The sequence below is a fragment of the Lichenostomus cassidix genome, chromosome 10 (assembly GCF_008360975.1).
Source record: "Lichenostomus cassidix isolate B80296 chromosome 10, HeHo_3.0, whole genome shotgun sequence".
NCBI classification, from domain to species: domain Eukaryota; kingdom Metazoa; phylum Chordata; class Aves; order Passeriformes; family Meliphagidae; genus Lichenostomus; species Lichenostomus cassidix.
In genome coordinates this window covers 17,055,826-17,070,881 of record NC_139491.1, presented here as the reverse complement: position 1 = coordinate 17,070,881, position 15,056 = coordinate 17,055,826, and the positions used below count along the sequence as shown (strand labels likewise).

General features: G+C 43.2%; 2 protein-coding genes across 7 annotated transcripts; both read right to left on the bottom strand.

Moving 5' to 3' along the window:
- Nucleotides 1-2,544: 2,544 nt before the first annotated feature.
- On the bottom strand, nucleotides 2,545-7,997 carry PSMA4 (proteasome 20S subunit alpha 4). The gene is made up of 9 exons (XM_085070927.1): nucleotides 7,794-7,997; nucleotides 7,506-7,590; nucleotides 7,268-7,310; nucleotides 6,370-6,532; nucleotides 5,014-5,091; nucleotides 4,697-4,785; nucleotides 3,719-3,849; nucleotides 3,383-3,506; nucleotides 2,545-2,949 (listed from the first exon to the last, which is right to left on the bottom strand). The coding sequence occupies exons 2-9, from the start codon at nucleotides 7,506-7,508 to the stop codon at nucleotides 2,795-2,797; spliced, it is 786 nt and encodes a 261-aa protein (XP_084927053.1). The 5' UTR covers nucleotides 7,509-7,590; nucleotides 7,794-7,997; the 3' UTR covers nucleotides 2,545-2,794.
- Nucleotides 7,998-8,216: 219 nt separating this feature from the next.
- HYKK (hydroxylysine kinase) lies at nucleotides 8,217-14,503 on the bottom strand. 6 transcript variants are annotated; one of them, XM_085070925.1, is made up of 6 exons: nucleotides 14,367-14,499; nucleotides 12,969-13,048; nucleotides 12,342-12,677; nucleotides 11,435-11,577; nucleotides 9,389-9,572; nucleotides 8,217-8,743 (listed from the first exon to the last, which is right to left on the bottom strand). In XM_085070925.1, exons 3-6 carry the CDS (start codon nucleotides 12,670-12,672, stop codon nucleotides 8,280-8,282), a joined length of 1,122 nt encoding a protein of 373 aa, XP_084927051.1. In that variant the 5' UTR covers nucleotides 12,673-12,677; nucleotides 12,969-13,048; nucleotides 14,367-14,499; the 3' UTR covers nucleotides 8,217-8,279. The 6 variants fall into 6 exon arrangements, with proteins under 6 accessions (XP_084927051.1, XP_084927052.1, XP_084927050.1 ...); XM_085070926.1 differs by lacking the exon at nucleotides 14,367-14,499 and adding an exon at nucleotides 13,156-13,347 and having other exon boundaries at nucleotides 12,342-12,706; XM_085070924.1 differs by lacking the exon at nucleotides 14,367-14,499 and adding an exon at nucleotides 13,156-13,216.
- Nucleotides 14,504-15,056: the final 553 nt, after the last annotated feature.

The following is a 15,056-nucleotide window of genomic DNA, read 5'->3' as shown; positions in this document are numbered from 1 at the left end:
CAGAAAAGGCACAGTTGGTGGTGATTTTTTTTTAATTTTTTTTTTTTTTTTTTTAAACACACAAAGCCAGAATCAACACAATAGGCCAATGCAGTGAAACACTGCTCTTATTTCTAGGAAGAACAGGTAAGGAACTTGCATTAGTGTCTGGACGGCTCAGGAAGATTCTAATCATGAAAGATCTCCAGCATCTGCTTACTGCCCTAGGCTCAAATGCAGAAAAGAATCACAAATTAAATTTACGTTAAGAGAACTTGGCTGTACATCTTGGACATGACTGCCAGCTAGAGTTACTTGCCTATTCCAAGGCAGTACTGAGGCTCAGCTCACAATCAGCTATTAATGGCACTCAGGAGAGAGGATGCTTTTTAAAATTAAATTGGTAATTACTGTTCAAAGATTATAAAAGTATTAGAGAATACTTTCACTTTGTGTAAACAAAACCTTTAAATAAATAGATCTTTTAAAACACATCACAATGCTTCAATACATTATGCAGTATAGATCAGAATATTATTTAAGTCATTCCAACTTTTTATTATTACAGTATCTAAAAAGTTCTCCTTTACCAGCAAATGATGCCATGTTTGGCAAAGAAATTATATTGGTACTTCTTTAAACCAAGATATGCATATTTGAGTTATCCCCATTTTGTTAGAAAAAGATGCATTTAATAAAAATATTTTAGTAAGTCTCTAAGCTATCTGATAATACTTACACTACTACACTAAATAAACTGCCTTTTATGAACTATATACATTGATGAACACAAGCTCAGATGCTCTAAGTTTCCTAGAAGACAGAAAGCATTGCTGGAGTCTATCACATATGCATACACTATGCAAGTAATCTTTGAGAAGTGAGAAAAAACTCCATTTTGGCATTGCTGCTTTTAGAGCATATTCCAAGTACTTGTATAACCATCATCAGTGATCCAGAAATCTGCAAAAGATGCTGATATATTGCATTCATGGTATCAAAAAATAGAAAGATTGAGCACTGGATTTCTACATAAAAATGGAGCTTGAGGTATTTATACAATCCTTTATAATGGAGATTAAGTATACCCATTGTATGTTGTCTGCAACTATTCAGGACTCGTTATGTGAAATACCATTGCTGTATTGTTAGCTGGAAGACCTACTGTTGTACAAGGTGCAAATAAAAGTCAGTTAACTTTGATTAGCTATAAAATTTGAATATTAACAAAGTGCTGTCTAAGTTCAGTGCAAAAGACTAAAGCAATTGAGCTGCACCAAAACTTAGAGAATGACCAAGCAGGTCCTGCAGAGAACCCAGAGCCTCCCCCTCTCTGCACAGAGGCTGCCAGAGTGAGTGCAGGACAACTACACAAGCTGCAGCAGACATCTCAAGTCAGATTCCTTCCCTCTGTTCTCAACAGTGACTCTTACAGCAGTGAGCTCAAAAATGGGTTTAGTCAAGATGAAGGCTCATTTCTAGCCATGTTGACAAAGTACATTTTAGTAAGAAATGTCTGAGATGGATTAAAACCAACAAAATACTGTATGGATTCACTCAGTTTCTTTAAATGGTCATATTAAATCCTGTATACACCAAATATCCTTTGGGGTAAGAAAACCCCAAGAAACCAAACCAACCAACAAGATCAATCCAGGGTGGGCACAAATGGGCTGGATCACCACTGCCACAGTTTGAAATTCAGCAAGGCCTCACATTTAACCATGTCACTCAGGCTTTTCACTTTGCTTTTGCTATCTGAAAGGGTACACAGTAATTTTCAGTAACTTGTTTTCATTTCCTCTGTTCACTCCAGATCACTTTTCTTCTCAGAAATGGAAGGGATTTTTGCTAATCTGACAATCATACTTTTGTGCATTCAGTATGGGGCAAGCTGGACAAAAACGACTACAATTTCTAATTCATGCATATTTATGATTTCTTGGTTCGCTTTCTTGACTGCTGTGTCAGAGAAAGGAATCAAATTCACTGGGGAAGTACCAGCAACACTAAACTAAATATAAAACATCTCAATTTCCTTTCAGGATAAAATGTGAAATAGTCAACATGGCCTAAAATCATGCACTATTTTACTTACCTATTTGTATTCTGACAAGATAAAACATTTTCACGTGGCCTTTGTTATATGTCTTTCTAGTTTGTGTGAATATAACTAGTGTTGTATGATTAATTCCTTAGAAAACACATGCACTTGTGAAGGCTATGATAAACTGAACACATTTGCTACAGGGCATTTTTAAAACACTACTGCTTGCAAGACCATCAGTTTGACAGAGCCTGCTATAGAACAAAATAGGCCAAAACTAAAACTTGGCATGCCAGCACACTTTAATTCTGTATTTGTGAAATGACTTTTCAAACTTAGGAGCTCTTTTCACTATCTTAAAAGGAAAACCCACACATACACACAAAATTCTAACAATTCTAACACCATATTTGCTCTTTACCAACTAGCATATACCTTGTTTTAATGGTTTGAAGCAATTAAATTCCTCAAGATTGTGCATATCCAGGCATTACTGAGGAAATAAAGACACCCATCACTATTCTTCTTAAATTTTATTCCATAATAAAAAATAGAAGATGAAAGAAAGAGTGTTCAAGAATTAAAGCAATTATTGGTCAATGTAAGGAGCAGTAAACTAATTATCTAAATGATGATTAAGGACCTGGTTCATCAAAAGTAATTCTGGGTCCTCCATGGCATAGCTGTAGGCTTCTACAGAACAGAAATTCAGATTATCTTTTACTGAAGCAGGTCCTTTATTATCTAGAGAACACTTGATTTCATATTCTATTTATCCTTCTCTTTTTGTTCTTTCTCCTTCTTTTCACGTTCAGCTTTTGCTTCCTCCTCCTCATGTTGTTTTATCAATTGTTCCACCTCCTTTTGCTTCAGAACCCTTATTACTGTCTTTCCGTTCTCTCTTGTCAGTGTTGCAATTTCAACTGAAACACATGGAACAGACAGCAGTGTTTAGGCAGAGCAATCATCAGCAGGGCAAGGTTTGAGATGACAAGTGACAGTGAGGCAGAAGGCTGCAATCCTCCCTCTGCCAAGCAGCCTGCCTGGAGGCAGCTGCCCGCAGTGCCCTCCTGCAGCAGAGCTCAGCAGCAGGGGAACTCCTCTCAGGGCTCTGCTCCCAGACTCGCTGGCATTTCGATCCCCAAACTGCAGCCTCACCCCTGCAGCTGCCCAACAGGGATCATCCTGGACTAAGCTAGCCAAATGCCTCTTAGACACAATAAGGCTGACAACTGCTGCATCTTCTAAAAACATTTTTTGTGACAAAAACCCAGTGAGCCACATCTGCAGAATATGCACTCACTGTGTTGCCTTTGTTTAAGCACAGGGTGTCCTCCCGTGTCAGTGACCGCTCACCTTTCTCTGCAGAGAGCTTGCTGACATCCATGGTTTTGTTAAGAACCTTGATGGCCAATGCCAGGGCAGTCTTTAAGGTCATTTCCCCTTCTTTGTAGTCTTGCTTCAGCATTGACACAGCTGCCTGTAAATTTCACAGAAATTAAAATGGTGTCTTTGGGCAATCAACCAGACAGTTGGGGTTTTGCCAGAATACCAACACATGAGAAACAGCAGCATTTCTACAATTACCTGCAAAGCTCTCCTGCACTAATAATCAACAACTCAGCTTAATTAATACAGTGCAATTTACACATTTTAACTTGTCTTTTTGAGAAGGAAAAACCCAATACTTACAGCACTATTATTCCCAATGCATGTGGCTTTCCACCCTCCATAATTTCCACTAGGATCACTTTGATACAGCTGAAATCCATAATGCTTATCCCAGCCAATATAGAGCAATGAAACACCAAAAGGACGTTTTCCTGTTGAAAAGAAGGCTATTAGCATTCTAAATTTAGCAACAAGATTGGTCATGAGTGACAATTATTTTCTTTGATTTCTTTTTTCAATCTATTCCTGTGAACTAGGATTTAACTGACAGTTCTGCACTTCTGTTGCTTGAGATAAGCAGGCCAGCATTTCTTTCTAAGTCATGGGGTGGGAGGCAGCAGAGGTTTATTCCATTTAACCTGAAGAGCAGCTCATTTGTATCTCCACAAATTGTAATTTATCACCTCAGGATTTAAAATTAAAATTTAACATTTCAAGTATGTAGTTTAACTGCTAAAGCATTTAACTTAGCAGTGTGAAAAGCCAGGTAGTTAAAAAGGCAGTTCTCTCCCACGACATGTATGTAAAACAGCAGAATCATCAGTTCACATACTAAGGAACACTGCTGATAACATCCTTTTCTAACATGTTGCTTGATCCACAGAAATAGTATTTTTCTAAGTGTTACAATACTGACACCTCTACATACAGCCTTGGTTTTGGTTCATTGCACCATTATGCTGGATGGGCCCAAAATATTGAAAGGTTGCCTAAACAATTCTCTGTTGGTTTTTTGAAGGCATTCATTAAATGCAGGAGTACTCAAAGCATTCTATGCAATGGGCCAGCATCTCAGCCCAGCAATAAAAAGTAGCACACTCAGCACCAAAAACCAGTAACCATGACTACCCATTCCCCTCTTAAATTAGGCTATTTTTTTTCTAAGTATAACTTTTTAAGAGAATTCAGTAAAACTGTCCACAGACTTAGATCCTTCATATTATGTAAGAGAATTGTTCTTGAGACATTTAGTAACACAATGATTCATCACTTCATTACCTCCAAACTGTGTATAAGCCTGCTTGATATCACACAGTGCTGTTACTAGCTGTTCACAAGGAATGGGCTCTTGATACTGTAACAAATACCTAATATGAAAGAGGAAAAAAAAAAACCAGTTTTCAAAACTTGTTTTGCTGACCATATCCTGTACCACATTTAAGAGGAAAAAAGTTCCCAAGTTAGAGCCTCTTTGATACAGCTGTTCCATTTCAATCTACTTCTGATCTACTAAATGCATGTTCATTCTGATCTAATGCATAAAGAGAGCTGAATGTGACAGCAAGTTAAACCATGTTAGCTGTCAGCAGACCCACCTCTGTGCAATCAGCCTCAGCTCATTTGTGAGAACATTGGCATCTGAAGTTATTCCTGCAACGCTGCAAGCCATGTCCCTGCAAGAGAAGCATACAAATGAACTGAATTCCTGTCAATCTCCAACCAACAGTCACATCTTCATACAGCAGCACTACTGTTGGGCTCTTCTGATCAAAACCACGCAGCTGCCATACAAAATGGGCTCATCAGCTCCTGCCTTTATGGTACACCAGAAATATCAGTAACCATCCGCTACGAGCAGAGGTGGACAGCAAAAGTCAGTGAGTCAGTGTGTTAGTTATACATACAACTCTGAGAAGGAGGTCAAGCCAAGGATGATTAAGTTCTGAGTCGTTTTACAGTCTCTCAGGCCACCTGACATGGCACACCACAATGCTGAAGGAGCCACACAGATGTGACAGGCCTTCAGTGGGAGCTGTGGCTGACACATAGCATCTGTTTAACTGAAACTTAGAGGTCTCGACAGGACCCTAAAAAAAAATAAGCACTTCACATCCTTGACTGTTTTGTTAGCTCTTAATTTAGGATCTCTTTAGCTCAATCTGATAAGCTACAAAGCTTTCACTATACAAAAAGGATTTGTTAAATTAGGAGTTTTCCAGAAGATGGAAGGGTTGTTCTAGATGACTACTCCAGTGTGCTGTTACACTGCCTCCTTGGAAATCCAGTACTTCCTACCACTCTACATGCTTTCAAGAGCAAAACAAAATGTGAGGCTGACAGGCTGAAAAACTGTGTTTCATGTGCACCTTCTGTCAAGGATGAAGCTCCACCTCCCTTGTGACAAGGAAGTGTAACCCATAAAACTCTCTTTGCTCTGACATCACAAATTTAACTTCCAGAAGCTAGAATGGAAATGGTAACAGAAAGACATTTCATCTCTGCTACAATTGTGGCAAAGAAGCCCAGGGCATGTTTTACCCAGTTACCTTGTTCTCTTTGAGTCACCAAAGGAAAACAAAGACTTAGAAGAGGAGCTGAAATAGCATGGTAATTTTTGTGTGCATTCTTTATTCTGCCCCGCAATGGTATTTTGTAAAACTGAGATCTCCCAATTTTCTTAACAGCTGCAATACCATTACCTTGTATAGCATGGTACCAACAAACAGGCTACTCCACCCAGAAAATTCTCCAAGAGATAAAAAAAAAAAACAAACCAGCAATACTTCTACTTTAGAAGGAGAACTACTGAAGTGAACGATGACAAAATAGTCATACTTGTCTAAAACACCAAACAAAAAGATTAATGCTTCAAATGAAGTAAGAGCAGGTTATGTGCTAATCAGTGCTTTGTTACTAACAACATCACTGGACATTTGATCGTTTCAACTTACTCATTGAGTTTGTATATTTTCTCTGAGAAGAACACTTCATCGAGAAGCTTGTGAATGTTGCGCCTCTCTGCCGCCAGCAGAACTCCATCGTTTGCTAGGATTCCCAGGCAAGTGCCTGCGTGCCCAATGGCTTCCATGGCATACTCCACCTGGTACAGGCGGCCTAGGAAAGGATTGACATCCCTACCATCAAAAAATAACATTGAACAAAAACAAGTACACGAGGTGACTAAACGTTCAAGAATCTGACGAACGCTCATTGTACCATCTACTCTTACTTCTTCAGTCTGTTACCAGTCAACAGTAAATTAATTGGATGAAAAGGAAAAAGGAGTCAGAGAAGGAAAATAAAGTAATAGTGGACATGGCCACTAGGAAGAAAACCCTTTCTATTAAAAAAAACTCAAAAAATTCAAAGAAGTCTCTGCTGCAGTAGAATGAGCCAAGACAAATTTTCAATGAACAAAATATTTTATACTGGACTTTCTGAGTTCATCCCATCTAAGAAGTAAGAAAACACGGTTTGTACGTACTTGTTTCAGCATGTGCAAGAATAACAAGGAGAGGCGTGACTGCACCAGCAGGATATTATCTATTCTCAAGGGACAGTGACAAAATCTAACCATACTCAAACAAGAGATAAATGGTTATTTCAAAAACATGGCAGATGGTTCACTAATGGGACAAGATTCTATTGCTCCAATTAGAACGAATTTGAAAGTATCCACTTTGGACCCTCGGTGTATCTACAGAACTGGGTGTAAGTTTGATTTCTGTAACTCATATTAAGACAGAAACATGCTACAAACAACCACCCTTTGTGCAACTGTTTTGATAGTTTTGAGAAGATGGATAGAACAGTCAGGGTTTACTTGAAAGTGTCAGGTTAAAAAAATACCTTCCGGAGAAAATATGGTAGTTCTGGAGTCATATCTTCGAGACTGTAAAAGGAATAGTTCAGTAAGTACCACCAGTGTCTTGTCACCAACGCTCCAAAGCCCCTGTACAGCAGAGCCAGCCACCCGGTGACCCCGGGCTGCTCACTGGTGCCCGCCGCCCGCCGCCCCCGCCCGGGCCGTGACTCGGCAGGACCCGCGGCTCGGCTAAGCCCCGGGGAAGACGGGTCACTCACTCACCATGGTGCCGGGAACGCGCCGCGGGCAGAGGGCAGCGGGCCGGCAGGAGAGCGCAGGGCGCGTGAAGCGGGCACCGGCACCGGGCCTGCAAGAGAGCACGGGGCACGTGAAGCGCGACTCCGGGCAGCGGCACCGAGCGCATCCCGAATCGGCCCCAGGGGGCGCTGCCGCCCGCCGCCCGCACTGCACAGTCATCCTCAGCGCGCCACAACGCCAGGGCCGCGCCGCCTCCCGCCCCGCGCACAGACGCCTCCCGCGCCCCGCCGCCCGTCCGCCGCCCGTCCTCACCCACGGCGGGCCGGAGGGAACCGATGGGCCGGGCGGCGTGGAGCGAGGCCCGGCCGCCGGGCAAGAACCGGGCGCCGCGGCCGCGCCCGAACCTTCACCGCCGCGTCGGAAATGGCCGCCGCGCCTGCGCGGTGCCGCCTGCCCGCCCGGGGCGGAGCCTCTGCCCTTCCCTGTCGCCGCGGGGCGGGGCTGGCGCGTGCCCGCCTCCGCCGAAAGGGGCGGGAAAAGGCCCCGCCCGCCGTGAGGGCGAGTGATGGCCGCGCTCCGGTCACACACTCTGCCCGCTGGCAGGGCGGGTAGCGGCACCGCTCTTGCCCCGCCGCGAGGGTGGCAATAGCTTCTCCTCCCGCCTCTGTGCCCGGGAGCGCCGCCCCTGCCCGCGGGCGCAGCGCGGAGGACACGCCCCATGCAGCCAGGCAGCGCTGCCTTTGTCGCCTTTATTGAGTCCAATGTCAGCCCCAGTGACAGCCCTCAGCAGCCACGGAGCTACGGGGCAGGTGCGCGCTGCTTGTACGCCTGGGCAGTGTCAAACCACGTCTTCTCCACAGTTTGCTGGCCCACCTCGAACATTGTCATTAGGTGTTTCCAGCCGGTTTTGGCCGTGATGGTGAGGTACTCCTTGTTCTCCGGGTAGAGCAGAGCCGTGTGGGCGGCGATGACGAGGGACTGCGCAAACCTGCCGCTCACCAGCAGGAAGAGGGCAGCTCTCTCCTCGGCAGTGAGCGGCACGACGCTCTCGAAGCCTGCGAGAACGTGTCCCCCGACGCTCAGAGGGTCGGGGCTCTCAATCATCATGTACATGATGGCTATCGCCACCTCAAACACGTAATAGCCGTAACTCATGTCGCTGAAGTCCAGAATGCCTGACACTCTGTACTGGGCATTCTCCAGGGCAGCACAGCTGGAGTCTACGAGAATGTTGTGGTCATTGAGGTCTCCATGATTGATACCTAAACACAGAACAAACAGAATTTAATAATTATTAAACAGCTGAAAGTGCTTTAGGAAGATGCACGTCAAACTAACAACTACAAAACCACACTGGTCTCCTGCAGCATCAAGTGCTGCCTTTCACATTTTCACTGCTTCCCTTGAACCTCCACTGCAATGCCAGATGACCACAGCAATGGACAAGAGGGAGCCTTAGAGATCTCACTCCAGGCTGGTGTGACCTGCAATACACTACATGTTTTCCAAACACACAGTAGTAGTTTCCAACTACAGAACATTCACATTATCATCAACATCAATGTGAGCTGAATTCCAAAAATATGATTAAGGACTTATCTGGGCCTCTATGAAAGGTGGTACTGCACTCCACATATACTTAGTAAGCTGATATAAGAGCATGAAAATCAAACCTTAACTGGGAGCAAACTCAGCAGAAAGATAAAGAACTGACCCTGACTGGACAGAACATTCATCCCAGCTTACTCTGTTCTGTGCACATTCAGCACAACATTTGCCCATGTCTAGGCTAGGGAAAAGAGATTTACTTTTTTTGCTATTTTTTTTTCTTCTCCACAGACCCAAACTCCTGTAAGAAATTTCTGTGTCTCAGTTTGACATAATTACAATGAGAATAAAATACTCACAGGCTCGGAAACTGCTTAGCTTGGGTATTACTTTGCCTTTAAACTGCTCGATAACTCGTTCCACCACTGCACGGTATTTGTTCTGGCCCAAGGCATAAATGTACTGATCTAGAAGAGGAACATTTGCCAGGTTCCAAATGAACTGACCTCGATGCAGACTTTTTACTGATGGATGATGGAATTTCTTTGGAAAAAGCACAAAATAAAATAGGCCATAAGTAAAAAATGCTGGGTTTATGATTAAAGGGCTTGATCCAAAACCCCTATTAATTTTAACAGGTTTCTAATAAGACTCACTAAAAAGCACCATAATGTGGACTTTTGTTTTATATCAAGTGAAAAAATCACCTGAAGAATGATTAAGGCAAGCATCTTAATATCTACATACAGCCTGAATGGCTGTTCCCCATGTTTTAGATACAAAGATTACCTTAAGTAATTTGTCACTTCAATACTCTAAAACTGCCATTCCCTGCCTATAGTGTGATGTTATGTAGCGACTTTGAGCCCTTGCCAAGGCCAGAGTCCCACTCTGACAGAGCTCAGCCTGCACAGCTGGTGCTGCAGAGAGCTGTGGGAGCACCAGAGACACAAAACCTGCCAGCATGCTGGGAACAGGCACACTCTGTGCTTTGGAAGGTGGGAGGACCTTTGGGGGACAAGCCTTAGGAACAGCTGGTGTGTGAAAAATCCAGAGCACAGTATTTATGGAGACACTGACCATGGCTTTATTCTTATGAAAATTTGCCTTTGTCCATCCAGGCCTCACTACTTTAAACAAACGAGGTCCTTACCCTCTCTCTCACTAGCAAATAGAAGAGATGGTTTATAAAATGACATTCAGAGAGGAAAGCATCTCTCCCACTGCACACCCCATGCTTATCTTGGACTCCTCAAATGCTTATTAAGGTGACTGCTGGGCCACATTTGATCAGTGCACAGGACAAAAAGAAATCTTCCCAGACAAAAACCAGCCAGAGTAGCTGACTTCTTTTTAAGGAAAAAACCAACCAAAACTATGCTTTGTAATTAAGGCTCTTGAAGATCACTGAATGATACCCAAAAGTGGGCAGTGTATGAGCAAGTGAAGAACAAGATCAAGCCTAAACCTTGGGGGGGCAACAATCCATATGTTAAGGGAATAAAGAGCCTTTTCCATCAGAATTGCTTCTCATTAACTACTTCCTCCTTGGCAGATCAGTCACAGGCATATTTTGAGACTATCTTATTTAATCACATTATAAGAGTGTGACCAGCATGCTGGAAGGCAACAGTAAGTTATCCTTCCCAACTGAAAAATGCTCTTGTAATTTAAGAATATGGTTAGTAAAACTGGCAATTCATATTTCATAACTGTCTGAAGCCAGAACATGAGAAGAAAAGTTAATGAAAGGTTAATAAATAATGTGAGTTCTTGCATCACACTTAGTTACTGGCTGATTGATCAGCGTTATCATCCTTTATAACTAGAGAGTAAGTTTCTTTGCATTATGATTATTTAAGTGGAAGTGGGGCAAATGAGAAGTGTTATAGATCTCTGTTTGTTGGCACAGCTGGCATTGTAGGGAGGGAACCAGCTGCTACCAGTGTGAAATGGTCACTGTGCTAATGATGAGAAGGAAGGCAGCAAGTCAAAAGGAATTCAAAGTAATAGATCAGCCAGCTGTGCACTACACAAAAGGTCTTCAAAACAAGCTTGGCATCCTTCTAATTTGAGCACCCTAGGGTTCATTCTCCTTTATTTACTAGGTTTGAAACACTAACAGGTGAGCTTTGCATAAATAAAAAGAACTCTTTATCTCCCTGTTCATGGTGGAAAAATGCATTGCAGAAGGATCACCAGTACCATGTCAGTTGTCATGTACTTGGGGAAAGGCTTTAGTAGCAGCCAGCTTGGAGGCTGGCACCTGAGCCATGAGTCAAACTGACATCTGCAGTCACCAGCTTGCATTTTGCAGGTCAGAAAAGCAGGCAGCCAGCACATGACCAAATGCTAAAGAGACACTGATTAACAGAGAAGTGTGAGGCTGAGTCATGAGAACTCACCTCTGAGAGCACTTTATCCACGCTGGCAGCGAGCCTCCCGATCTCATACAGGATCTGAGCATTGGTGGCAATTTTTGCTACTGGTGTACCTGGCAGGTAAGTCAGCAGTCTGACCATGTACTTCTTGCTCCCAGGACTAGTATCTGACAACGAGAGATGCAGTTAGTCGTTCCGGTATGTGCTATTGAGTACTAGTTAAGTCAAGAGGCAAAAAAGGTTTATCCCAGTGCAGAAGTTGTCAGATGTAGCTCATGAAACAGATTTCATGCAAAGGTTTCACTTACTAGAATGTTATATAATAATGTACAAACCATAACACACAAAATCTATGCTGGATTTTTAGTTTAGTCCTTGTGCTTGGAACTGACACAGCACCAAACAGGGCTCCTCCAGTGCCTGCACACACTCACATAATTTTGCAGCAGAACAGGTCTCAGGAATCCCAGACGTTGTATGGAAGTTACAGTGACAGTAAAAGCTAAATGCCAACACAATTTTTCTTCCAGATACTGTTAAAGCAATTTGTTCTGGCTTCAGAGATGGGCCAGAACTGTATTTTACACCACTCTGCAGGCAAATAATTTCGAGCATCACGTAGTCAATGAGGCTTTTTTCCCCTTTTCTTGTGCACAGAACAGATGTCAGATAAATGCTTTCTCCAATTCGTTAAACTGAAGTGTTTTCCTAAGTGTTTTCCTAGTTAATTAATAGTTTCTCTGAGTTGCTTTGTTTCTGGTATTTTAAGTTTAGAGTATTATGGCTGGCATATAGGTCACCTGATGCATATCCCTACTATTTAAACACAAGCCTAGAATTTCCCTTCAGCATATACATGGTGTGCTGTATAGCAAGCTACTGCTGAGCTAAGGGTGAGAGTGGGGCTGTAAAGACGCTCACAATGGCTCACCTCCTGGCTCCAGAGACATTATGTTACCATCTTTTGTGAGATAAGGAGTAGCTGAAGGGAAACCTTCAGCACTGAGAAACATCATGGCCTGGGTCTGTGCTTCGATGAGGTCAGGCTCCCGGCTGTCTTCTGAATTGGTGATTTTGAGGACATACTCAGCAGCACCTTCAGCTGAGACATGCACGTGGAAGTTCTGATCATCATAGCTGGGGAGTGATCTGATCCAAGACACCTTCAATCCAAACACCCTGTCAACCAATTCAGCTGCTTCTTGCTCACCAAATGCTGGTTTGCTCAAGGTCTGGGGTTGACAGTCATTTCCAGAAGACATTGTGTCTCGAGAAGAAAAAGAAAAGCTGGGTGATCTGATTGGTATTATGAAATCAGAAGCATTAATTACTGCAACAAAATACATTCAGCTACTGAGAAGGGTTTCCTACATTTATTAAACAAGCAAAGAAAACCAAACCCCCGTGCCAGCTCGAGTTTCTTACGTCATGGCTTATCCACCACTTAGGCTGCAGCCCCTCCAAAGACACTGCTCGAGAGATGCACTCAATCTGTTCAGAATAGCAGACATGAAAAGCTTATTAAACAAGCTTTTATTAGCTCTAGCAGCAGCCTAACCTGGTATTGTTGATAAGTAAGAATGACTCCCTAAGGAACAGAGTTGCTGAATTCCTGATCAGGAAGTTTTCAATTCGTGTCTACAAAAGGCAAGACATATTTTAGTAAATCACAACGCTAAAGCAGATGACATCTTTCCGCTTGGTCAGGCCTTCCCAATTCCTGTGCTAAGCAAGGCAGCACAAACCTGCAGCCGCTCGCTCGTCTCTCGCCCGCCCAGCAGCAGGAATCCCGAGCCTCCCCAGACGAGCAACCCTTGGACTCGGCGGGAGCCGCGCCAACCTTTGCCCAGCCCGGGGAGGCCGAGGAGCTGCCGAGCGGCCGTCAGTCGGGGGCCCCGAGAGCCCAGCCAGCCCAGCCAGCCCAGCCCCCGCAGGCTCTCGGCCGAACCGCCTAGCGCTCAGCGGAACGCGGAGCTGCGGCAGCCCCGAGCGCGGAGAGGACAGCGGAGGCCAGCAGAGGCCCGGGGGCTGTGCGCTGCAGGCGGCGCAGCTCAGCCTCCCGCAGCTCCCGCAGGAGCACAGCCCAGGGCTCGGGCTTTGTTTCCCCCACGGCACGAGGGAAGGAAAGCTGCGACTTCCTGTCACAAAGGCAGGGCGCTTTAAAAACCCTGCGCCCGCAGCGAGCAGGAGGGAAGACAGCCGTTTTATTCCTTTGTTTAAACCTTTCTATCAGCACTCCAGATCAAAATCTCTGCGAAATGCTTCGACTGAAGACCACACATATAAAATATATATAATAAACCTGAGGCATCTTGCTCAGGATGTCCTATAGACTGTCCAGTCCTAGAAAATTTTAGACTTAATGAATGTCAAACCTCAAGATTATTAGAGTAATCTCTTATGAAACTGCTAATGAAAAAATAATCTGCCATGATTGATGTTCTGCTATGATAAAATGAGGAACCTGAAGAAAAATGAATTTAGGAAAGGCATGCTGAAAAACAAAACAAAAACAACCCAAACAAAACCACCTAAAGCATCTTGGTTTTAAGTAAATCAGTTAAGAATCCTCTATCACAAAATTTCAGTATTATTTGCAGTATTAAGGACACAAAATTCAAAATATTATTTTAATTAAATAGGGAATTTAGAAAAGGGAAACTATTTCCCCAAGAAACAATTTTTTCCCCTCCAGTTTGAAAACAGATGTTACTAAAAATGATTGACCAAATATTCTCACAAGAAATCAGAAAATTAAGTTTTTCTCAAAAAGAAAAGAGCTCTGTAAAATATTTAGGGTTCCCTCTCTTGATTTGAGGCCCACTGAAGCTTCGTCTCATTGGAACAAAATTAATACAAGGGGAAAGCCTTCTTGCTGTGTTTTAACATAACTGGTTACAGAAATGTACTCCTGCTCTTTGCAAACAAAATTACAATGCACTTTGCAGATCTGTACCTCATTACTCTTGCTTCAGTTGCGAGACTGGAGTGCCAAAACTGAAGACCTATAAACTTCTGTGCTTCTCCTGCCTGCCTGGTGCTCTGGGGGAAGCTCACTGTGGTTGTGAGGCAACGCAGAGGTTGAAGGTTGTGCTTTGGCCTGTCTCATTATCTGCAGAAAGATAGACTTAAATAATTTAGTATCCAAGTGTTGAATTCCAGTCTAATACCCCTGCTGAAAGTGAGGGTTGAAGTAGGTTAGTGTTGGACATCCCCAAATCACTTCTGAGGATCTTGTCATAGCTGTAACCTTGGCCAAGAGTTTGCTTTAATCCAGGATTTCATCTAGATTCTAAATTAGACATTTTTCAGAAGTGAAAAAAAAGGTTATTCAAAAAGCATTTGCTGAAACATCCAGACTGGTGTCTGGAGCACAGCTAACCCAGAGAGCATCCTTCCATACCAGCTAAACATGCTTTGCAAGCCCAAGTCAGACACTCCTAACAAGAAAATTAAAACATACATAATTCTCTAATACATAGTATTATCTCTTTAATCACCCCACCCCTTCACACACAGTACCATTTAAAGTGTATTTCACACTATCTATTCAAAATAGACAGTAACATACAAGAACTGTGATACAATTTTCTTTATTAAAAATAATTTACAGCATCAGTAACATTTTATGGACAATTTTCATCAA

Excerpts from the sequence above, each read along its gene's own strand:
- HYKK (XM_085070923.1), bottom strand. The coding sequence starts at position 12,756 with ATGTATTTTGTTGCAGTAATTAATGCTTCTGATTTCATAATACCAATC. Across the intron at positions 11,578-12,341 it reads AATGTCTCTGGAGCCAGGAG|ATACTAGTCCTGGGAGCAAG; the intron begins GTGAGCCATTGT and ends TCTCGTTGTCAG. Across the intron at positions 8,744-9,388 it reads GCTAAGCAGTTTCCGAGCCT|GTATCAATCATGGAGACCTC; the intron begins GTGAGTATTTTA and ends TTCTGTGTTTAG.
- PSMA4 (XM_085070927.1), bottom strand. Across the intron at positions 5,092-6,369 it reads AAAATATACAAACTCAATGA|GGACATGGCTTGCAGCGTTG; the intron begins GTAAGTTGAAAC and ends CTTCTCTTGCAG. Across the intron at positions 2,950-3,382 it reads CAAGCTCTCTGCAGAGAAAG|TTGAAATTGCAACACTGACA; the intron begins GTGAGCGGTCAC and ends CATGTGTTTCAG.